This window comes from Clinocottus analis, unplaced genomic scaffold, assembly GCF_023055335.1.
Source record: "Clinocottus analis isolate CAN_PGR_092001 unplaced genomic scaffold, fCliAna1.0.p SCAF_1, whole genome shotgun sequence".
NCBI lineage: Eukaryota > Metazoa > Chordata > Actinopteri > Perciformes > Cottidae > Clinocottus > Clinocottus analis.
This window is the reverse complement of record NW_027175820.1, coordinates 24,628,817-24,653,144: the sequence shown is the minus strand read 5'-3', so window position 1 is coordinate 24,653,144 and position 24,328 is coordinate 24,628,817. Positions and strand designations below refer to the sequence as shown.

The following is a 24,328-nucleotide window of genomic DNA, read 5'->3' as shown; positions in this document are numbered from 1 at the left end:
ATAAAAAGAGAGAGAGAAAGTAGGAAGTGGAGATGAAACGGACGAGTCCTGTTGTTCCTGATGGTCTAATCGGCCTCGTCAGTGAACGTTTCATCTCTCAGAGTTTAATCAGCGCCGTGTTTTGACAGACGGCTCTACGGGCCGCTTCTCCCATGATGCACCGCTCCGCCCCGCAACCCAACGCTGGTTTACGATGACCTTGAACGACGAAGCGAAGGACGACGCGGCAAACTCAGTTTGGAAGTCTGATTGTTTTTCCCTTTGGTGAAGTGATTTTACATATATATATATATATATATATATATATATATATATATATATATATATATATATATATATATATATATATATTTATATATGTAATGCTACCTATAACCTGACAGATACTGGAGCTTTGAGATCTTTCAGGCGATATCGAGCCTTTTAACAAAGATAAACATATAAATAGCTCCGCGCTAGCTCTCCGCTAGCTTCTTGCTAGCTCCTCTACAACCACCGAAGGTAGCGGGACCAGCCCCGGCTCGACGCCCTGCGCGGGCAGCGGCGACGCGGGCAGTAGCAGCAGCAGCAGCTAGCGAGGAGCTAATAGCAGCGATAGCTTGCTACAGCGGGGCGTGGGCAGTAGCAGTAGCAGCAGCTACCGGGGAGCTAGCAGCAGCGCTAGCTTGCTACAGCGGGGACACCCACCCTTTGACGAGGGTTCCCTTTCTTTCAGAGAACGGGGGGACCTTTTAAAAGAAGTCCTCCTGAGCCCACGTACCTTCGTAGTCCTGGTCCCAGTGGTTCTTCCTGATGGAGTCGTTGTCGGAGCTGGACGGCGGCCGGGCCGGGAGGTTCGGGGCGACGCTGCACACGACCGGCCTCTGCATCTTGGGGGAGGAAGCCCCGCCGCCGCCGCCTCCCGACGACACGATCTGGCTGCGGGGGCGCAGCGACCTGAAGGGCGTGTGGTCCAGGTCGTTGACGGGCCCGTTCAGCGAGCTCATCTCCAGAGTGGTGGCCTCCTGGTGGTGGCTGGATTTCAGGCTCTTGGTCAGACTGGGCTCGAAGTAGCTGAGGGTGTGGAGAGCAGGCGTTCATTACATTCAGGGGGCATCAACTGTTTGCTTTGAGGCGTCACGCGGGAAATTACTTTTGTAAATGTAAATTATTGTAGTAAAGATGTATCAGCAAGTAAGAAGATAAACACATATAAACAAAGTGAAACACAAAGTACCGTAAAAGTCGGGTGACAAGCCGCTACTACCTTCGGTTGGTGCCTTCCTGCTATCTCCCCGCTGTAGCCAGCTAGCACTGCTGCTAGTTCCCCACAAGCTCTACTGCTAGCTCTGCGCTAGCTGTCCGCGCTAGCTGTTGCTAGCTCTTCGACAACTACCGATGGGACCAGCCCCGGCTCGACGCCCGACTCGGGCATTGGGGACGTGGGCTGTAGCGGCAACAACAGCGGGAAGCTAGCTTAAGAGCTAATGGGGAAGCTAGCTTGCTACAGCGGGGACACCCACCGGAGGTAGTAGCAGCTTGTAACCCGACATTTACGGTACTACTGAGTCAATGAGAGTAAGATGCATTTAGTAAAATAAGTAAACTAAAGACCTTAAAATAACACAGTTAATTAGAAAAGTGCTCTCACCCGTTGGAGTCGTGGACACAGATGGGCTTCTTCTTCTTCTGCTGAACGTAACGTTTGCGGATGCAAACGAAGCCGCCGACCAAGAACAGCAACCCGAGCACGCTGGCGCCGATCTCCATGATTTCCACGTAGCCGATGCTCGGAGACACCTGACGGACGCGGATGGACAACGGTTTTAAAAAAAGGTTCAGCATGGATGCTACTGTGAATGTAATTTCCTGCAACAGATATCTACAACACACACACACACACACACACACACACACACACACAGTAAATAACTCATTTGTGACTGACCAGAGGCAGCGGGTCGCAGTAGATGGAGCCGTCGGTGACTTTACAGTCGAAGCCTCCAGGACACGAATTGGGCCAACACTGAGTCTTATTGTGACACCTGCAGGAGCAGAGCGCGTTGGGTTTATTTACTTCAGGAGATTAAGCGGGATTATCCTGTGTTTTGTGTCATGTGCTTGTTATTTGTCGGATGCTGGTCCACTCCTACGGCTGTATAGAAGTATATTCTTCATGTGTTAAAGCTGCATTCTCTCTCCTGACCACCAGGGAGCGACTCCTCTGGCTGTATAGAAGTCTATGCCTCATGTGTTAAAGCTGCATTCTCTCTACTGACCACCTCTGGTTGTATAGAAGCTTATAAAAAAGACTTTACTCTTCTCAATCTCTAGTTTCAAGTCTTCATCATGATGTTCAGTTAGTAAATTATAAACATTTAGAGTCAAACCATGAAGCAGGGAATGCTTTAGGGGCGGGGCTAAAAGGTGATTGACAGGTCGCTACCATGGATTATTTTGTTATATTCATTAAATGGACCAAAAGGTGGCGGATTTTTTTTTTCTCAGGCTACACAGAAATCAAGTTGTTAATAGAATTGTCCAGATTTTAGACCAAAAAAATAAATAAATCAAGCACCTATACTCTGAGAGCATGAAGCGATAACCGGCTATGTTAGGGTTGAACTTCACTGCGGTTGTCGAGCTCTCCCTCCCTCCATCCTCCGGTTTCCACACAGCGAACCCAGAGGAGCGACCGGCACCGCTCTGATTGCTAAGTGCCGCTGCTGCCGCGCTGACAAAAACCTATCATTTATTTTTACATGAAACTGCCTGGCGCTGCTCAGCTTTACCCACTCATTTCCCAGGTGTTGAATTCCTCTGCTGTACAGCTCTGAAAGTAAAGTCCAACAGATACACAGCCAAATAGATATATATGGTTTTTCTTTCATTGACGAGCTGTTTTGCTTTCGGAGAGAGAGGGAAAAGTTTTTTGATGAACTCAGCTGTCAAAGTGTTTTCAATAAAAAAATAAATGTTCCTTCTTTTGTGTACCACGCGACGCACTCGCGGAGGTAATTATCGGAGCGCGTCGGCACGATAACGCATCGATCGGCGTGTTTTGTACGAGCCGCGCGGCGAAACTCACGTTTCCTGCTAATTAAGATCAGAACGCGGGTCGTCCTTCGTTCAGAGTTAATTCAGCGGCGCCACCTGGAACACGCGGCGCCGCTGAAATCCCACGAGGAGCGCCGCCAATCCCTCACGCGGCCGTAATGAAGGCAGGAACATGCAAACACTGAACGTGGCCCTGCTCCTCTCGTGTGAGTGGAATACAACTAGCTGGTTGATTAACCTGTGTGTGTGTCTGTGTGTGTGTGTTAAAGTTAAAAGTAAGTGCCCAATCATATATGCATGCAGCATCAAAAACAGTGCACGCTTTTGCTGAATGCAAGCTGCATATAATGAGGCTCGTGCTGGCGTTTGTACTCATTTGGCCATGTTGGCATGATAATGTGTGTGTGTGTGTTTGTGTGTCCAATTATTTTGTGTGTGAGGGGGTGTGTGTGTGTGATCTGGGTCACAGCTGCAGGTGATTATCTTCCTCACTTAATTGATCTTGTGTTGTGATTATTTAATGAATCATTTAGTCTGGAAAATTACACTTATTTAAAAATGTGATTTATTCCAGTGTATAAACAGGTGGCGGTATAGAAGAAGCGGATCGTTGCTTCGACGTCCTGAAGCCTGAAATTCTGCATTTTGACCCGCGACCGTCTTGGTTTTTGTCCGTCGCCATCTTGTTTTTTTGCAACCAGAAGTGACACCGGAGGGCGGAGCTAAGTACGACTGAACCGCTGAATAAGACATTGTTAGGCGACTGACTAAAAATTGCATCGATATATATTTCATGAAGCATAGACTTCTATACAACCAGAGGAGTCACCCCCTGGTGGTCAGGAGGGAGAATACAGCGTTAAGACATGAAGCATATACTTCTATACAACCAGAGGAGTCGCCCCCAAGTGGTCAGTAGAGAGAATGCAGCGTTAAGACATGAAGCATAGACTTCTATACAACCAGAGGAGTCGCCCCCTGGTGGTCAGGAGAGAGAATGCAGCGTTAAGACATGAAGCATATACTTCTATACAACCAGAAAAGTCGCCCCTGATGGTGTTTAGAGATAATGCGATGTTAACACAAGAAGCATATACTTCTATACAACCAGAGGAGTCGCCCCTGATGGTGTTTAGAGATAATGCGATGTTAACACAAGAAGCATATACTTCTATACAACCAGAGGAGTCACCCCTGATGGTGTTTAAAGATAATGCGATGTTAACACAAGAAGCATATACTTCTATACAACCAGAGGAGTCACCCCCTCGTGGTCATTAGAGAAAATGCAGCATTAACACAATAAACATATACTTCTATACAACCAGAGGAGTCGCCCCCTGGTGGTCAGTAGAGAGAATGCAGCGTTAAGACATGAAGCATATACTTCTATACAACCAGAAGAGTCGCCCCCTGGTGATCAGGAGAGATAATGCTACGTTAACGCATGAAACATATACTTCTATACAACCAGAGGAGTTGCCCCTTGGTGGTCAGTAGAGAGAATCCAGCTTTAACACATCATGCATATACTTCTATACAACCAGAAGAGTCTCATAGACTTCTATAAGTATTCGTCATTAAAGCATCTGTCATTTTAAACAAGACTAAACTAAAACACTGCAGTGAAACCAGATTAAATATTCCCAGCATCCTCACAACTCGCTCTTGGGATCGCACAAGCAGACACACGTTATTTTATATGAACACAGTGACATGAATGAACCACGTGTGTGTTTACCGTGCGTCCGTGTTGTCCGGTAAGCAGTTGCACATGTAACCTTGGGGCTTGGGCACGCACACCCGGCCATCGATGCACGGCTGGGAGGCGCACGGGTTGTCGAGAAGCTCGCAGCGGGCGCCGTGGAAGAGTCCCGCGCACCTGCAGCGCGGCTCTGAGGAGTAAATAAAACACAGCCAGACGTCTGAGACGAGAGCCACTGATCATCCGGTTCCCCCTCCGGGCAGAGAGAACAATCAAAGCAAAGGTCACGCAGATCCAGTCGGAGAACACGGGAGTGTCTTTGATGTTTTTAAGAAAGAAAAAAAAAAGGCAGCGCTTGTGTAGTTGTGTCTCTTCTTTCTGTGGATAACTGGTCCAAAGCAGACAAAGTCCAGCAGCGGCCAGGAAAAAAAAGTGTGTTGTTGGAAATGTTTTGACAAATCATCACCAGTCAACGTCATGTTTTAGTCCACGCAAAGTTCAAAACATCAAACAAACACAGAACCACCTGAGAAAAGGAGAAGAACAGTACTGGACTGCCTTAAACTGGGATTAGACTGTTTTAAACCAGGATTAGACTGCCTTAAACCGGGATTAGATTGTCTTAAACTAGTATTAGACTGCCTTAAACCGGGATTAGATTGTCTTAAACTAGTATTAGACTGCCTTAAACTAGTATTAGACTGCCTTAAACCGGGATTAGATTGTTTTAAACTAGTATTAGACTGACATAAACTAGTATTATATAGCCTTAAACGAGTATTACACCGCCTTAAACCAGGATTAGACTGCCTTAAACCGGGATTGCACTTTTAAACCAGGTTTCAAACCAGGATTAAATTGGTTTAAACCAGTATTATACCGCCTTAAACTAGTATTAGACTGCCTTAAACTGGTATTAGACTAACATAAACTAGTATTATACAGCCTTAAAAGAGTATTAGACCGTCTTAAACCAGGATTAGACTGCTTTAAACCAGTATTAGACTGCCTTAAACCGGGATTGCACTTTTAAACCAGGTTTTAAACCAGGTTTAAACTGTTTTAAACCAGGATTAGATTGCATTAAACCAGTATTAGACCGTCTTAAACCAGTATTACACTGCCTTAAACAGGGATTACACTGTTTTAAACCAGGTTCAAACTGTTTTAAACCAGTATTAGACTGCCTTAAACCAGTATTGGACTGTTTTGAACCAGAATGCATTCTATTCTCAATTTAAAAACACAAAAAGAAGGAGTGATAATCAGGTTTGGGAAGCGTGAGAAAGTACAAAGTGGTTGTTGAGAAACAGGTTGATTTTTTGGAGATGTCTTTGTTTGCCCGACGTTACAGATGAACCCTTCATCCGTTAAGTTAACCCTTCATCTGCCCTTTAATATCCTTCTCCCTTATCGCCTCGGCAAAACATTTAGGGGACGACTTTACATTCTGCAGCAGAGCTAAAGAAGCTCGCTTGTTTTTGCCGCCTGTCTGATCACATTTCCTCGACCTAGGCGGATCTTTCGGGGGGGAAACAATATGTATTTGTGGACAGAACTCGATGAATAAAAGCCCTGAGAGACGTAATACCCGGCTCGTGACCTTCTGTCCCGCGTCCACGGGGCCACGCTCGGCATTTTCTCATCGACTGAAGGAGAGAATGAAGAAGTTGTGGAGTTCAGTGACCTGACAGGTAAAGAAACAGGGAAAACAAGCGGCGGGTATTTTCTGATAATGGCTTTGGGGTTTCGTTTGTTTACACTGTTCCTCCCAACAGCTCAAAGATCCGTATCTCTCCTCCGCCTCCGGCTTTCTGTTTGGTTTCATATCCACCTTTTCCGAAACAGAACGAGGAAACAGATCGGCCGCACTCGCCGTGGAAATAATAATCGGGCTTCCTGGTCTTCTGTGCCTTATCGGACGCTACTCTAAATAGAAGACGAGCCACCTCGGCGTCCTTCTTTTGTGGAATAGAAAGCGGAAAAATAAAAAATAAAAAGTCCCCTCCTCCCCTTTGCAAAGGCTCTCTGACCCCAATTTTCTTTCTTTTGTGTTTTGACAAGAGCTGATGCATTCGGCCAATTAGCGATAACCCAAAAGCGCCGATAAACTCAAAGGGCCGAGCGTCCGATAAGGCCGAGCTAATCCTTCAACGGCTTGTCCCGGACTGAGAGGGTGAACCGCAGAGAACTTTTGAGAATATTTAATGGCAGGAAACCTGAAGTACTTTCTACTTCTTCCTCGGTGTAGTAGTAGGATTTCTACGAGATCTAGCTGAGGACTCTGGGCCTCGATTCCCACAAAGATGGCGTTATGATGCCTTTTTGCACTTTCTTCATTGTTTAATTTCCTAAATTAATAATCTCCCTGTGTTTTGTTGAATATATTGAGTATTTTTCCTGATTTTGTTGTGTGTCTTCTATGTAAGTTGCTGCCACTCTGACAAACTAACTCCCCCTTGGGGATAAATAAGGTATGCATCCATCCATCCATCTAACCATCCATCTATCTTTTCATCCACCCATCGATCCATCCTTCCATCTAACCATCCTTCCAACCATCCATCCATCAAACCATCCATCTAACTATCAATCCATCCATCAAACCATCCATTCATCCATCCTTCCATCAAACCATCCACATATCCATCCATCCTTCCATCTAACCATCCATCCTCCATCCATCTATCCATCCTACCATCCATCCATCCATCCATCCATCCATTGTTCCATCCCTCCATCCATCCTTCCATCTAACCATCCTTCCAACCATCCATCCATCCATCAAGCCATCTATCCATCTATCCATCTATCCTTCCATTCATCCAACCATCAATCCATCCATCCATCTAACCATCCATCCTCCATCCATCTATCCATCCATCCATCCATCCATCCATCCATCCATCCCTCATCCATCCTTCCATCTAACCATCCTTCCAACCATCCATCCATCAAGCCATCCATCCATCTATCCTTCCATTCATCCAACCATCAATCCATCCATCCATCCATCCATCCAAGCATCCATCCATCCATTCATCTTTTTAAGAACCAAACAACTCCATCACGTGCTGTTTTATAGCTCCAATGCAGAGTTCATACACATTTAGACCGATGGAGTTCCACGACTTTAAACCACATTTCCATGACCAACCATTTAACAAGTGATGAAATGTAGTATTTCAACTAACTTGTCTCTCTATTAACTATGACTTTTTGTATGTGTGTGTGTGTGTCTTTGTAAATAATTCAAATATGCCTTGTGGTTGAGGAGATGATCAGAATTTAGTTTGGGTATTTTAACCATTCAGTGGACTCACCTCCGCTGCCGTCGTCCTCACAGAGCCCGTTGTTCATGCAGGGCTTGTCGTCGCAGGCGCCCGCCGTGCCGCAGCACTGGTACACCCCGAACACCCGCCTGGCGCCGTCCGGCCCGGGCCACTCCGCCGCGGCGGCGTCGCCCACTCGGATGGGCTCCCCGTTGAGCTCCAGGGCCTCCAGGCAGCCGGTGAAGTTGCGCGGGCGCTGAGCGGCCGAGTCCGGGGCCGCGGCGGCGAAGAGCAGCGCGCCGTGGGAGCGCATCATCCGGCACGGCTCCGTCAGGGTGACGGAGGCCGGGCGGAGGCGGTCCAGGGTCAGCCGCAGGGCGCTGGAGTTGACCTCCAGCAGGACGCTGTGCCACCGGCCGTCCGACACCGGGTCGGAGGCGACGAGGAGCGAGCCGGGGGAAGCGTTCCCGCAGAGGAACCTGAAGTGCAGCGCGCCGTCGGTCAGCTGGGGAGGAAGACGAGGGTCAGTTAGCTTCAGAGAAAGAGAAGAAGGTTTTATTGGACCAGAAGAAGAAGTTATGGCTTAAAATCGAGTAAGAGATTGTCTCATTAATCTGTACTCACCTAGTGTATCAGTATTAGACTGACTTAAACCAGTATTAGACTGCACTAAAAGTCATGGAAAATTTGATTAAAACTCATGGAAATTTGGTTAAAAGTCATTGAAATTTGGTAAAGAGTCATGGTAATGAGGTTAAAAGTCATGAAAATCTGGAAAAAAGTCATAAAAAACACATGGAGAAGTCATGGAAATTTGTTTAAAAGTCATGGAAAAGTGAAAAAGTTATGTAAATATGGTTAAAAGTCGTAGAAATTTGATTAAAAGTCATGGAAATTTGGTGAAAAGTCATGAAGATTTGGTGAAAAGTCATGAAGATTTGGTTAAAATTCATGGAAACCCATTGGTTAGAATGTGTATGAACTGCAGAAGACAGTTGTTTAGTTGTTAAAAGGTTGTTTCATTCCAGCAACTATATTCCAACATAAAGACTCCCGACTGATGAAATATAGAAATATAAACGCCCTTTTAAACAAACGACAAATAACCTTTATTTTTTTAAACTTTCAAACCAATTTTCGCCTCACGTATAATCGGAGGCGTCTTCTGACCTGTGAAAAACAGCGACAATCGATGCTTCCTGGGGAATAATCGCCCCGGCTCATAATTGCTATAATTCGACAAAGAGATCAATGCAACAGTCACCGCTACGTGACGCGCGGCAGTCGAACAAACGTCTGAGGCGCTCTTCAAATGCCAAGTGAACGCAATTAGAACAGCGGTGAGTAAAAAACGTACGTTTAACGCCAACGGAGGTAAACTTTGAGTCTGTAGTCACATCTGATGTTTCTTGTTTTCACACTGAGCTTATGAACTAGTGTCAGTGTGAATGTGTAGTGCATACAAAGAGAGAGATATCAGTGGCGGTCCGTGGTTTTGGTTCCTACGCCAGCGCGCGCGTGCCCGCGAGCGCTAGTTAGCTCGCAGGCTAACTAGCAAACAGGGTGAAATGCGCTAGCTGGTCGGTCTACGTGTTACACAGAGTCCACATGGAATAGTCTCCAGCTACAGATTCTTCTTCTTCTACAAGTTAAAGTAGCGCAACCAACTTGACTAAATGCATACAGCGCCACCTAAAGTACGGGAGTGTGTTGCAGGGTCTTCCCCTGTCTGTAAGTAGGACAGAACTAGCGCAGCTAGCTGGCGTCACCGTGTTTAAGGTTGTCTTATACTGGTTTAAGGCAGTCTGATACTGGTTTAAGGCAGTCTAATACTGGTTTAAGGCAGTCTAATACTGGTTTAAGGCAGTCTGATACTTGTTTAAGGTTGTCTTATACTGGTTTAAGGCAGTCTAATACTGGTTTAAGGCAGTCTGATACTGCTTTAAGGCAGTCTGATACTGCTTTAAGGCAGTCTAATACTGGTTTAAGGCAGTCTGATACCTGTTTAAGGTTGTCTTATACTGGTTTAAGGCAGTCTAATACTGGTTTAAGGCAGTCTGATACTGCTTTAAGGCAGTCTAATACTGGTTTAAGGCAGTCTAATACTGGTTTAAGGCAGTCTAATACTGGTTTAAGGCAGTCTGATACTTGTTTAAGGTTGCCTTATACTGGTTTAAGGCAGTCTAATACTGGTTTAAGGCAGTCTGATACTGCTTTAAGGCAGTCTAATACTGGTTTAAGGCAGTCTAATACTGGTTTAAGGCAGTCTGATACTTGTTTAAGGTTGTCTTATACTGGTTTAAGGCAGTCTAATACTGGTTTAAGGCAGTCTGATACTGCTTTAAGGCAGTCTGATACTGCTTTAAGGCAGTCTAATACTGGTTTAAGGCAGTCTGATACCTGTTTAAGGTTGTCTTATACTGGTTTAAGGCAGTCTAATACTGGTTTAAGGCAGTCTGATACTGCTTTAAGGCAGTCTAATACTGGTTTAAGGCAGTCTAATACTGGTTTAAGGCAGTCTAATACTGGTTTAAGGCAGTCTGATACTTGTTTAAGGTTGCCTTATACTGGTTTAAGGCAGTCTAATACTGGTTTAAGGCAGTCTGATACTGCTTTAAGGCAGTCTAATACTGGTTTAAGGCAGTCTAATACTGGTTTAAGGCAGTCTTTTAGTGGTTTAAGGAAGTCTAATACTGGTTTAATCAAATTTCAATTTCTTTGAACCAAATTTACACGACTTTAAAACAACCTTCCATGACTTTTAATCAAATTTCAATTACTTTTTTCCACTTCTCCATGACTTTTAATTCAATTTCATTTACTTTTAACCACAATTTAATTATTTTTAATCAAATTTGTATTTAAACTAACAATGAGGATTCAAAGCATACAGTAAACCTTAAATGACACAAATGAATGAGAGACAATAGTTTTATTATAATAATAAACATTTATATAGATGCCTGTATGTATGCTGCTGATGTTTTGAGCCTCTTTCTTTAAAAAGCAGATTAATTATTTCAAACTCAGCGTAAATTAACGACATGAACACATGAATATAACACATTTACAGGACTTTTACTACACTTTTGTGATTTTATTTTTTTCAAGGACTTTTCAAGGCCTGGAAGTAGCCATTTTAAAATCCCATGACTCCCATGGAAAGCGCTGTACGGGTCCATTTCCAAAGGTGATCTCCAGGCTGACAAAGCCTCTGCGGTGGTTTATAAATCATGTTTTCACCACCAAGCCTCCCGATGTTATACATTACAAACCGTTTAAAAACTCCATGACTCTTCCAGGTTTTCCATCACCAATGTGCTGAAAAGAAGCCTTTTGCGTCGTTAAACGAGAGACTCCAGATGAGTCGGATCGATTACGCGGCGGCTTGTTTTAACTGAAGAAGTCTTCACGGCCGCAATTTAAAATCTGCTCTTCCCGTCGGCTCCGTGACGCTCCGGCTTCCGTCTCTTCAGCGTTTCATCAAAAGCTTCTTCCGAGAAGTTTCCGCTCGCTCAGCGAAAACCGCGAACTAACACGCCGGCAGCTTCCTCTCATCTCGCCGGGTCGCGGACACGCAACGGCGTGTGTGTTGTTTGCAGAAAAACTGCTCGGCATCGACCGCGTCGATGCATTATTGATCCGCTTCGCTGCTTTCATTTCATATTTATCACCTTTTTGTTCTGCAGACGTGACTTTCTTCCCCGAGAGCTTTCCATGAAACTCTGGCCAGGACTGGTTTTGTGTTAGTTTTGTGTTTTTGTGTTAGTTTGTGTCCGTTGTTAGTAGTTTTGTGTCTCTTTGTGTTAGTTTTGTGTCTGTTTTTAGTAGTTTTGCGTGTCTTTGTGTTAGTTTTGTGTCTCTTTGTGTTAGTTTTGTGTCTGTTTTTAGTAGTTTTGTTTTTTTGTCGTAGTTTTGTGTCTGTTTTTAGTAGTTTCGTGTCTCTTTCTGTTAGTTTTGTGTCAGTTTTGTGTCTTTTTGTAGTAGTTTTTGTCTAGTTTTAGTAGTTTTGTGTCTCTTTGTGTTAGATTTGTGTCTCTTTGTGTTAGTTTTGTGTCTTTTTGTAGTAGATTTGTGTCTGTTTGTAGTAGTTTTGTGTCTCTTTGTGTTAGTTTTGTGTCTTTTAGTAGTAGATTTGTGTCTGTTTGTAGTAGTTTTGTGTCTCTTTGTGTTAGTTTTGTGTCTTTTAGTAGTAGATTTGTGTCTGTTTGTAGTAGTTTTGTGTCTCTTTGTGTTAGTTTTGTGTCTTTTAGTAGTAGATTTGTGTCTGTTTGTAGTAGTTTTGTGTCTCTTTGTGTTAGTTTTGTGTCTCTTTGTGTTAGTTTTGTGTCTGTTTGTAGTAGTTTTGTGTCTCTTTGTGTTAGTTTTGTGTCTCTTTGTGTTAGTTTTGTGTCTGTTTTTAGTAGTTTTGTTTTTTTGTCGTGGTTTTGTGTCTCTTTCTGTTAGTTTTGTGTCTATTTGTGTTATTTTTGTGTCATTTGTAGTAGTTTTGTGTCTGTTTTTAGTGGTTATGTTTCTTTTTGTAGTAGTTTGTGTCTGGTTTTAGTAGTTTTGTGTCTCTTTGTGTTAGATTTGTGTCTCTTTGTGTTAGTTTTGTGTCTTTTTGTAGTAGATTTGTGTCTGTTTGTAGTAGTTTTGTGTCTCTCTCTGTTAGTGTTGCGTCTCTCTCTGTTAGTTTTGCGTCTCTCTCTGTTAGTGTTGCGTCTCTTTGTGTTAGTTTTGTGTCTCTGTTGGTGTTGCGTCTCTTTGTGTTAGTGTTGCGTCTCTTTGTGTTAGTTGTTTGAGGTAAACAACCAGTAACAACGTCCAGCAACAGAATCATCTTTTGCAACAAACAACACAACGTCTGCTCGTACAACCCAGAGACAGAAGAAGAAGAAAGAGGAAGTGTGTTTTCAGAGCTACGTGCCTGCAGAGCTCCCCAGTCGGCGGAGCTGTGGGCGGAGCTGTGGGCGGAGCTGTGGGTGGAGGCCAGGAGGCCGTGCTGCTGCAGCGTCTTGAACCTCAGCGACAGCCTGAAGTCCTGCTGGTCTTCATCCATCCGGTGAAGGAACTTCAAGTAGGACCGACCATCGAACCGCACGGCCGACTCTGAGCACAGAAACACAGCGTGAGCGCCACCTTATCACATATATATACATATATATATATATATATATATATATATATATATATATATATATATATATCTATATATATATATATAGATATATATATATTTATATATAGATATATATATCATACAACCTTCACCTCAAACTAAAACAAATAAATAAACAAGAAGCGTCGCAGCTGAAACGTTTAGGAGATCAGAACTGATCCGTTTATTCATGAGGTCGTTGCTAATAGTCGTTAAAAACAAACTGCAGATGTTTGATTATGTTTTTAATTAAACTTTCACTGACGTGTTCGAACGGCTTTAAAAGAAACAAACAACTTCATGATCATTTGTTGGCGCTTGAAACTCCTTCAGGTCCGAAATATTTTCTGCAAATCAACGCTTTTTATTTTAAAGTTTAAACTGCAGAAGGCTCCGGAGTCGGCGGCGTCTTACAAATCAGACATTCTTGTTAACGAAAGCCTTCAAAAGGGGAAGAAATGTTGTTTTTTTTCGGCTTTTCAACTCGAGGCCGCCGCCGCCACCGAGCTTCCTTCCTCCTCCTCCTCCTCCTCTTCATCGCTTTCAGAGCGCGTCTTGTTGTTTCCGCTGCTTCTCTCTCCATCAATGAGAGCGAGCCGGTCCGCGGATGAAACACGGAGCGAACTCGCCGAGACGTCTGACCTCGCATCAGACGTCACGCCGCAAAGAAAAGAGACGGAAAAAAAACAGTTTTTAATTTTAATTTTAAACGGTTGTTTGGTGTTTTTTTAAACCGGAGACTCGCTCAAAAAGCTTCAAAAGAAACGAGGAGACTTTAAGAAGTTGCAGCGCAAACTTCCGGAACAACGACTGAAGGACGAGTGGCTCCATGACGGAGGAATGAACTTATTCTTTTAGGGTTTGGAAGAGGAAACTTTAATGAATCCTGTGGGGAAAGTTTAGGACAACAACAACAACAACAACAACAACAACAACTTTGCCCCTCCGGGTGAAAAACAAGCCTCTTCCTGAAGCGGGATTTGAATCGAGTCTTTCTCTTCTTCAACCTTCTGGTCTCTGAATTAAATAGAAATGTGATAACGATCGCAGATTTGTTTGTGTGTACCAGTTAGAAGTAAACAAGCAAACAAAACAACAACAATAAAAAATACTTTTCTATGTTCCATATCACTTCAGAAACCGAATGAACGTTTTAAATGATTACATCTACCGTAAAAGTCGAGTTATGAGCCGCTACTACGTTCTGTGGTTGTCCTCGTTAGCTCCCTGCTGTAGCCAGCTAGCAATGCTGCTACCTCCCCGCTGTAGCAAGCTAACGCTGCTGCTAGCTCCCCGCTGCTGCTGCTAGCTCCCCGCTGCTGCTGCTAGCTCCCCGCTGCTGCTGCTAGCGCCCCACTGCTGCTGGGCTGGTCCCACTACCTAGCGAGGAGCTAGCAGAGAACTAGCAGGAAACCAGCAGCAGCGCTAGTAAGCTAGCGAGGACACCCACTGAAGGTATTAGCGGCTTGTAACTCGACTAGTACGGTAGATGTAATCATTTCCAACAATTCACAGCATGTTTTTTATTGACATAGTCTTCATCAATCTGTATTTGTTGGCGTTCAGCGGTTCAAAAACCGACGGGGAAGTGAAATATATTCATAAGAGAATTCAAAGCTTTTACGACTTAATATATAAGTTTTGAGAAAAAAGAGCAAAAGTTGACCCCCGATCTGGAGATGACATCGTCTCGTAAAACTGTTTTCAAGACACCCGTGTTTTCCTCGCCTCCTTATCGTTGAGCGCCACGGCCTCTTACGGCTGAAGAGCTCTCCGATAGTCAAAATATGGCGGCGGGGATGTTTCAGAGCGGAGACAGACGGGCTCGATGACGAGCGAGCCCCGAGCTCCTCCGCACTAATCCTCACAGGAATGCCAACACAACTCGCCGAGGACGATCCGCCGAAAGCTGCGGCGGGTTTAGATGTTTCTGAAGCTAGCCGAGGGCCTGGAGACGGATGTGTGTGTGTGTGTGTGTGTGTGTGTGGAATCTTTACTGTGTTTGAACAAGTCACGAGAAGACGGACGCTTGATGTAATCTGACGGAGGGTTGGAGGAGTCCAGAGGAGCCGAGGGGGAAACCACAGAGGAAGATCTTCTGTTCTTTGACGAGCACAAATGCTAAAGACGCGTGTTCACTCGCGACCACAAAAAAAACCTGACGCCTCAGCCGAAAACCCGCCGTTGACAGAGACGAAGGACCACGAATCCACGCCGGATGCTAATTCCAAGCTAGCTTGTAGCATGTACCCGAAAAACAACGAACTCTTGACTTTTGAGTTTGCGTTTTTTGGCCACAAGGGAAATAAAGATGAATGGGGCATGCTGGGACTTAAAATGGGCGCGTGGCGTACCGTTGCATGGGCAGACGCTCTCCCAGGCGTGCCCCGGGGTGATGTAACCGGCTCTGGCGGTGGTGAAGTGGCTCGGCCCGTCCTCCGTCAGCCGGACGGCGTTCCTGCAGCCTCGCGGCGGGCAGCCGACGCCCAGACACCCGTTGTGGCTCACCTGGAGGATGCTGAGGCCCAGAGAGTCCTCCAGGTCCGCTATGACGCCTGATGGAGGAGAGGAGGAGGCAAGAGAAGGAGACAAGAGGAGGAGGCAAGGGGAGGAAGCAAGGGGAGGCCGCACAAAGATTAAAGATCAAAGTCTCACGGGATTTAAACCGACTCACGTTGTGTACAAATGACGATGATGAAGAAGAAGGAAAAGAAGAAGAGAAGGAGGAAGAGGAGGAAGGAGGAGAAGAAGAAAGAAGAAGAATGAAGAGAAGGAGGAAGAGGAGGAAGATGAAAAAGAAGAAGGAAGAGAAGAAGAGGAGAAGAAGAAGGAGGAGGAAGAGGAGGAAGAAGAAGGAAGAGAAGAAGAGAAGGAGAAGAAGGAGAAGAAAAAGAAGAAGAATGAAGAGGAGGAAGAGGAGGAAGATGAAAAAAAGAAGGAAGAGAAGAAGAGGAGAAGAAGAAGAAGAGAAGGAGGAAGAGGAGGAAGAAGGAGGAGGAGAAGAAGAGAAGGAGAAGAAGAAGAAGAGAAGGAGAAGAAGAAAAAGGAGGAGAAGAAGAAGGAAGAAAAAGGAAGAGAAGTACAAGAAGGAGAAGAAGTGTTCCAGTGCTTCCAGCGTTATTGAGCGTCGCTCCATCACCTGCGAGCCTCCCGGTGGGCAGAGCCTGGGCGCGTCCGCCCGGCGGCCTCCAGACCAGCAGCGCCTCCAGGACGCGGTCGTCCCGCCGCTGCAGGCCGGCCAGGTGCAGCTCCTGCCGGGGCAGCGCCATGGCGTGCCCCAGGCCGCGCTGCAGGCCCCTCCAGTGATCGCCCAGGAACTCCTCCGGCGACAACCCGACCAGCCGCAGCGTGAGCCCGGCGTCCAGCGCCCTCTGGTCCGCCGCCCACACGTGGACCCGGACGGCGGTCGGGACGGCGAACCTCCCGTCCGTCACGCTGACGTTGAGCGAGTAGGAGCCCTCCTCCAGGTCCCCGGACGCCCAGATCTTGCCGTCGGCGAGGTCGACGGAGAACTTCCCCCCGCCCGGCGGCGGCGGCGGCGGGTGCTCCGGCGCCAGCCGGTAGGTCAGGACGTCCTGCGGGTCCGGGTCCGAGGCGTGCAGCCGGCCCACGAGCCGGCCGGAGAACGGACCGCCGGAGGTGGTGATGAAGACCTCCAGGGGCACGACGGAGGGAGGGTACTTGCTCTGCTCCGTGACGTCGATGCCGACCACGCAGATGGAGGAGAGCGGCGGGTGGCCGCTGTCCGTCACCTGACACGAAACACACGAAGATGAGACTTTTTTTAAAATCAAAACTACCTTGAAAACTGTGGAGACAGTTTTGGACCTTTTTTTCTATGTGTTTGAGTTGTTGTAGGAATCCAAAATTAATTCAAATACCGTGGAAAAGATGTCTGCAGTAAAGTATGAACGATAATCGCGATACAACAAAGCATCGGCATGTTAGGAAAGAGTTTCAGTCAAAAAAACTGTGTCGTTCGGTTCAAAAATGGAAAAATGATTTATGTTATGGGAAAACATTGGTAGATGTTTGGGCATGCTGGGTATCGAAATGTTCATTAGCTTTCGCACTTGCTGTTTTAGAAATGTAAATGAAGTTAATTAATTATCTCTTAAACTGCCTCAAACCAGTATTACACTGTCTTAAACCAGTATTAAACAGACTTAAACCAGCATTAAACTGACTTAAACCAGTATTAAACTGACTTAAACCAGTATTAAACTGACTTAAACCAGCATTAAACTGCCGCAAAACCAGTATTAAACTGACTTACACCAGTATTAAACTGACTTAAACCAGCATTAAACTGACTTAAACCAGTATTAAACTGTCTTAAACAAGTATTAAACTGTCTTAAACCAGTATTAAACTGTCTTAAACCAGTATTAAACTGACTTAAACCGGTATTAAACTGATTTAAACCATTATTAAACTGACTTAAACCAGTATTAAACTGTCTTAAACCAGTATTAAACTGACTTAAACCAGCATTAAACTGCCCCAAAACCAGTATTAAACTGACTTAAACCAGCATTAAACTGTCTTAAGCCAGTATTAAACTGACTTAAACCCATATCAAACTGCCCCTAAACCAGTATTAGACTGCCTTAAACCAGTATTAAACTGTCTTAAGCAAGTATTAAACTGACTTAAACCCCTATTAAACTGACTTAAACCATTATTAAACTGCATTAAACTACTATTAGACTACCTTAATTATCTCTGCCAGCACATTGCAGAGATAATTAAGGAAACGTTTTATCTGAGCAGGCGCTTGGTTTCTAAAAGGTTGAACTCCAGCTTCACACTCGCAAACTTATTTTTCCTAAAATGTCAAATTCTCGAGAGGATGATGATAATACACATTGTCAGAAATAATAAATGTTAAAAAAAGGACAAAATGAAGTTTGTTTGATCTAAATGCTGCATGTGGATCTTTTTTTAAATTGAGCAGCTGAAAAAAAAGCAGATATTTTGAAATGAAATATCATAAATCAGCATTTTTTGAATCCCAAAACATTTGACCCAGCTTATAGAAAATCCATGCAATGCACTGCACTGTTATGCCTATTCAGCTGTATTAAAAAAAACACCCTTAAAAACTGTGCCCTCATTTATTTATTTCCAGTGGATTACAAAAACCAAACAATCTCTATAAATATGACTTTTCATGCCTCTAAAGGTAAAGAAAAGGTCATTATCTCCGTTACTTCCTGTGTGACTACCATCTCTCCTGACGGCGCCGTCAGCAGCGAAAAGGCCACGAGGGACGCTCTGCAGCGCCGCTTTTTATATTTAAATATCACTGAACCGGGAATACAAGAAGCGCTTTGAGGGGTTTTCTTTCACAGTGTGACAATTTCTCACGAGAATCCAGCAACGAAAGTGAATCTCAGGGGCCAAATGTGAGATTTGACAGATATGACAATGTCATGCAGAGGAAGAAGAAGTGGGGAAAAAAGAAAAGGAGAATAGGGGGAAGGAGGAATAGTTTGGATTTTTTTGAAGTGGAGTTTGGAGAAGCGTAGAGGAGTGAAGCGGTGAACCGCTGAGGACGTATTTTATACCTAAAAAGAAGGATAAAAATCAGCGTGTATGCTATCTTTAGAGTATTTATTCCACCTTACTGAGCTGTCAGACTTCCTAAAAGGGGGGAAAACAGTCATGTTACCTGTCAGGACACAGTTGCTGGTTTGCCTCCATCGGCTGGTTTGTGTTGTGTCTTTGAGTGAGTAAGAGGGTTTGTACAGGGTTACGCAATAACACAAACACACTAAGTGACGGAGCGTTAAACCAGCAGCTGTGTCCTCGAAGGTATCGTGCTTTTAAAAAAGGCTGAGGGAAAGAGGTGAAAATACTCTCAAACCTGTATTAGGCTGCCTTAAACCAGTCTTAGACTGCCTTAAACCAGTCTAAGACTGCTTTAAACCAGTCTTAGACTGCCTTAAACCAGTATAAGTCTGCCTTAAGCCAGAATTAGACTGCCTTAAACCACTATAATACTGACTTAAACAAGTATAAGACCGCCTTAAACCAGTATTAGACTGCATTAAACCAGTATTAGGCTGCCTTAAACCAGTATAAGTCTACCTTAAACCAGTCTAAGACTGCTTTAAACCAGTCTTAGACTGCCTTAAACCAGTATACGTCTCCCTTAAACCAGTCTAAGACTGCTTTAAACCAGTATAAGTCTGCCTTAAACCAGTCTAAGCGAGCTTTAAACCAGTATTAGACTGCCTTAAACCAGTATAAGTCTGCCTTAAACCAGTCTAAGCGAGCTTTAAACCAGTCTTAGACTGCCTTAAACCAGTATAAGTCTGCCTTAAGCCAGAATTAGACTGACTTAAACAACGATAATACTGACTTAAACAAGTATAAGCCTGCCTTAAACCAGTCTAAGACTGCTTTAAACCAGTCTTAGACTGCCTTAAACCAGTATAAGACCGCCTTAAACCAGTATTAGACTGCATTAAATCAGTATTAGACTGACTTAAACCAGTATTAGACTGCCTTAAACCAGTATTAGACTGCCTTAAACCAGTATTAGACTGACTTAAACCACTATAATACTGACTTAAACCAGTATTAGACTGCCTTAAACCAGTATAAGTATAAACTTTCAAACCATATTCTGCTCATGACTATGAACATCAAGCCTGATCTGGACATAATTTAGTCAAGATTCCCAAAAAAGGGCCGTCTCGAGCCTTGGTGCTTTGTGTACAAACCGAACGCGTACACGCAGGAAGCGTCTTCACCTGTATCTTAAGCCGGTGATGGGGCTTGACCTTCTTCCTGAGCGGAGCGGCGAGCGACAGCAGGCCCCCCTGGTCCACGTGGAACCGCCGGTCCTCGTTGCCGCTCACGATGTGGATGGAGAAGGGCGGGCCGTTCCTGGGCGTGTCCCTGTCCGTCACCACGAGCTGCAGGACGCCGCTGCCCACCGACTCGCCCTCCTGCAGGACAGCGGGGTATGTTATTTAACCTTTTAAAAACCCATTGCCCCACCTAGGGGAGGGGGGGCAGACTGTAAAACATAGCTTGTTTGATGGAGAAGAAAGCCCCAAACTGCTGTATCTGGATGTATTGAACACCATAAGTAATATACAAGTGAAATATATAGTTTGGTACATAAGAAAATTCAAATAGCATTCAAATAGCCCCAATGGCCCCAATGGGTCCAATAGCCTGAATGGCCCCAATGGGTCCAATAGCCTCAATGGCCCCAATGGGTCCAATAGCCTCAATGGCCCCAATGGCCCCAATAGCCGCAATGGCCCCAATGGGTCCAATAGCCGCTAATGGGTCCAATAGCCTCAATGGCCCCAATGGCCCCAATAAGCCGCAATGGGTCCAATAGCCTCAATGGCCCCAATAGCCTCAATTGCCCCAATGGGTCCAATAGCTGCAATGGGTATAATAGCCTCAATGGCCTCAATGGCCCCAATGGGTCCAATGGCCCCAATGGACACCTTTGGGTACACACCTCTTACTTTAACACACCTCTTGATACACACCTCGCGCTCCTCTCGCTCCACTTTGCAGTGATGCATTGTGGGTCGTTGTTGAGGAACTCCAAAGTGACCCTTTATGAAATGAATTAACTTTGAAGAACAAACAAGTCCGTCTTTGTTTTATCTCTCGGCTCCATCAACACAATACTCCTCTGGCACCAGAGAACCGCTTTGCACAAACAAATAATGAAGTTATTTTATTGGCCGCCGTGATGGATTGCCTTTCCAAAGCCATCTAAAAAGGCTCCGTCTGCTGATTTCCGCAGCGCGCTGACATTAATAGAAGGAAAATAAAGTTATCAATCTAAAAAAAGGTACAGCCGGCTTTGGCGAGAGGGCAACAATTGAGAGGTAATGGGCTAAAACGTGCATTTTTTTCGCTGTCTTTTTTTCACATTTCAATGAAAAAGCACGCTTCACAAGACACACACAGAGGGAGAAGGTGCACAAGAGGGTTTTAACTGGTCGTACTGGGGGGAGGTGTCGGATTCCAGTGGAGAAAACAGGACTGTGTCCTCTAGGATGCCCTTCCAGTGGAGAAAACATGACTAAGTAATCTTGAGGATGCCCTTCCAGTGGAGAAAACATATTAAATTGCCCCCTAGGATGCTGTTTAAAGCCACTATGAGAGAACGTCTGTGGGACGTTGCATGTTTTGCAAATTCATTCTGCTGGCTTTTGTTTGTAGAAAAATCAATAAATTCGACATATTGCAGCTTACAATGACTATATCATGATGTGAATCTATAACTTTCACTATAAGTCTAAATACAGTAATTGAGATGTTGTTAAAATAAAGTTTAAATGACGCAGAGATTTAAAAAAAACATTTCACTTTTCAACTAAATTGTGGCCACTTGCAAATCACAGAATCAATGCTTGTTAAAATATGTTAAAAAAAAAAATCAGCTCATTTTAATTCACCTTTCTCAGAAACAGCAAAACGAGCACCAGTCGCCTTTCAGTGCAGTCGATATGCTGTTTTTAAATGAGGGCGAACAACAAGCGGCGAGCGGTGAATCAATCCGTCGCTCCTGAAGACGCCGCCCAAATCACCAACTCACCTTCTCCATCTGCTGCTTTCAGCCAAAGTGCTCACAGCCCAAAGGGCCGCGAACCCTTCACGGCAACAGATGTTCCGTGAGTGTCGTTTAAAAAAAAAAAAAAAAGCAAAAGCAAAGGCAAAGGCATGTAATGCTGACCTGCAACACCTGTGTCTGGGAAAACAACAACAACAACAACAGCAAAACGTCCATCTGCTGCATGCAATCAGAGCTTTTCTCCATTGGACGACAGCAGATGGGACGATATCAATCATTCTGGATTCACCGCCAACACACAGCTGAGGTGTCTTTAAACGCACCGCCCGTTTGTGGCGGTAAGAAACAAGTGGAGGTAATTTGCCCGTTAAAAAAAGTTTTTCCAGACCCGTTAGCAGGGTTTTTTTTAGGTGAAAGCGTGGCACCGATGTCCCGCAAAGCAACACACACACACACACACACACTTCAACGCCGACCAATCAGGACATCTGAGCTTTCCCGCCTCTTTGATCCCCACAAAAAGCTCTCTGAAGAGACTTTTTTTTTTTCCCTCTTGAACTCTCGGCACACAGTTTTAATGAGCGTCCGTGTTTTCACTGGAGAAAGAGTCTCGTAGCGATGTGTTTAGATGGAGAACGACAGATCTTCAGTGATTCGCTTCAATTACCTTCAATCGTTAGAACGTCGGTCTTCACTCGTGGGGTCGGCGGTCCGGAGGCCGAGCAGGTAGAAGACCTTTTACAGCCTTTTAGCTCCGGGAGTGTTTGGCTACTTTTCTGTGTGTGTTTTTTTTCCTAAAAACCATGAAACTCAAAAGCTTTTTAAGGTCACCGACACAACGTGGAGGAATGAAATCAAAACCTTTTCATTCAGGACTTAAATCCCTGTCAGCTATTTCTTTTTTATTGTAGTTTGGAGCCGCATGTTCGTGTAAAAGTGAGTTAATGCGATTCTTTTGAGAGCTTTTTGGGGTGAATTAATTATTGTATTCTGTGTTTTAACTTGTTGATTCAGTGGTTTGTGTTCTCTCATCCTTCAAAGAGCGTTGTGGTGTTTTTTCAACGGCTTCAGGCTGCGAACATGTTTGGGTTTCTAAACACAAAAAACAAACTGTTCCTAAAACCTTTTAAAAAGTGTGGAGATAGAGGGACTTAGTTTACCTGCAGCAGCAGACTGTGGTTGACCTGAGAGAAGACGGGCGCGTTGTCGTTGACGTCGGTGACGGTGATGGTGACGAGGACGGCCGACGACAGAGGAGGAGCCCCTTCGTCTGCGGCCTGCACCGTCAGAGAGTAATGAGGCACCTGAAGGGAAGGCAGTTTTCAGTCTTTTATTTCATTCTTGTTCTACTTTTTGAGTTGTTTCATATGTATTTAGTGTCTTAATATCTCCACGTTGTTCATTCTGACTTATCGAACACACACACTGACCTCTTCTCGGTCCAGCGCGGTGCGGACAGTGATTTCTCCGCTGCGAGGGTGAATGGAGAACTGCTGCAGCGAGTCGCCGCTCACTATGGAGTAACGCAGAAGGTTGTTGACGGGGCCGTCCCGATCGCTGGCTGTTACCTGGAAGGTAAAGAAAGGGAGGTGAGAAAACATGACTAAGTGCCCTCTAGAGTGCTCTCCCAGTGGAGAAAACATGTCAAAGTGCCCTCTAAGAGGCCCTTCAAGTGGAGAAAACATGACTAAGTGCCCTCTAGGGTGCTCTCCCAGTGGAGAAAACATGTCAAAGTGCCCTCTAGGAGGCCCTTCAAGTGGAGAAAACATGACTAAGTGCCCTCTCGGGTGCTCTCCCAGTGGAGAAAATATGTTAAAGTGCCCTCTAGAAGGCCCTTCAAGTGGAGAAAACATATTAAAGTGCCCTCTAAGACTCCCTTCCAGTAGAGAAAACATGACTGAGTGCTCTTTAGGATGCTCTTCCAATGGAAAAAACATGTTAAAGCGCCTTCTAGGATGCTCCTCCAGTGGATAAACATGACTAAGTGCCCTCTAAGACTCCCTTCCAGTAGAGAAAACATGACTAAGTGCCCCTTTAAGGTTCCCTTCCAGTGGAGAAAAGATGTTAAAGTGCCCCCTAGGATGCTCTTCCAGTAGAGACAACATGTTAAAGTGCCCTCTAGATGCCCTTCCAGTGGATAAACATGACAAAGTGACCTGTAGCATGCTCTTCTAGTGGAGAAAACATGTTAAAGTGCCCTCTCGATGCTCTTCCAGTGGAGAAAACATCACTAAGTGCCATTTAGGATGCTCTTCCAATGGAGAAAACATGTTAAAGTGCCCTCTAAGATTCCCTTCAAGGAGAGAAAACATGTTAAAATGCCCTCTAGGATGCCCTTCCGGTGGATAAACATGACTAAGTGACCTTTAGGATGCTCTTCCAGTGGAGAAAACATGTTAAAATGCCCTCTCGATGCCCTTCCAGTGGATAAACATGACTATGTGCCCTCTAAGATTCCCTTCCAGTGGAGAAAACTTGACCAATTGCCCCATCGGAGGCTCCTCCATGTTCTGCTTCTAGCTGGTTTCAACCTTGTTATTCACTTTACAACAACGATATTGCCTTGTTGCCACAGAGGCCTTGTGCCCAAACCACTTAATGGATGTGTTAATAAGTTG

At 44.9% G+C, this 24,328-nt stretch overlaps 1 protein-coding gene across 1 annotated transcript in view; it reads right to left on the bottom strand.

Moving 5' to 3' along the window:
• The window catches only part of fat2 (FAT atypical cadherin 2), a 103,452-nt gene that overhangs the window by 8,593 nt on the left and 70,531 nt on the right, over positions 1 to 24,328 (bottom strand). The window contains exons 18-28 of the mRNA XM_068572052.1: positions 23,141 to 23,278; positions 22,871 to 23,014; positions 19,915 to 20,112; positions 16,293 to 16,905; positions 15,508 to 15,708; positions 12,923 to 13,104; positions 8,065 to 8,518; positions 4,778 to 4,931; positions 1,928 to 2,024; positions 1,631 to 1,779; positions 761 to 1,053 (exon numbers count right to left, since the gene is read on the bottom strand). Of these exons, the coding sequence (XP_068428153.1) occupies positions 761 to 1,053; positions 1,631 to 1,779; positions 1,928 to 2,024; positions 4,778 to 4,931; positions 8,065 to 8,518; positions 12,923 to 13,104; positions 15,508 to 15,708; positions 16,293 to 16,905; positions 19,915 to 20,112; positions 22,871 to 23,014; positions 23,141 to 23,278 (2,623 nt within the window). The remainder of the gene's footprint in view (positions 1 to 760; positions 1,054 to 1,630; positions 1,780 to 1,927; positions 2,025 to 4,777; positions 4,932 to 8,064; positions 8,519 to 12,922; positions 13,105 to 15,507; positions 15,709 to 16,292; positions 16,906 to 19,914; positions 20,113 to 22,870; positions 23,015 to 23,140; positions 23,279 to 24,328) is intronic.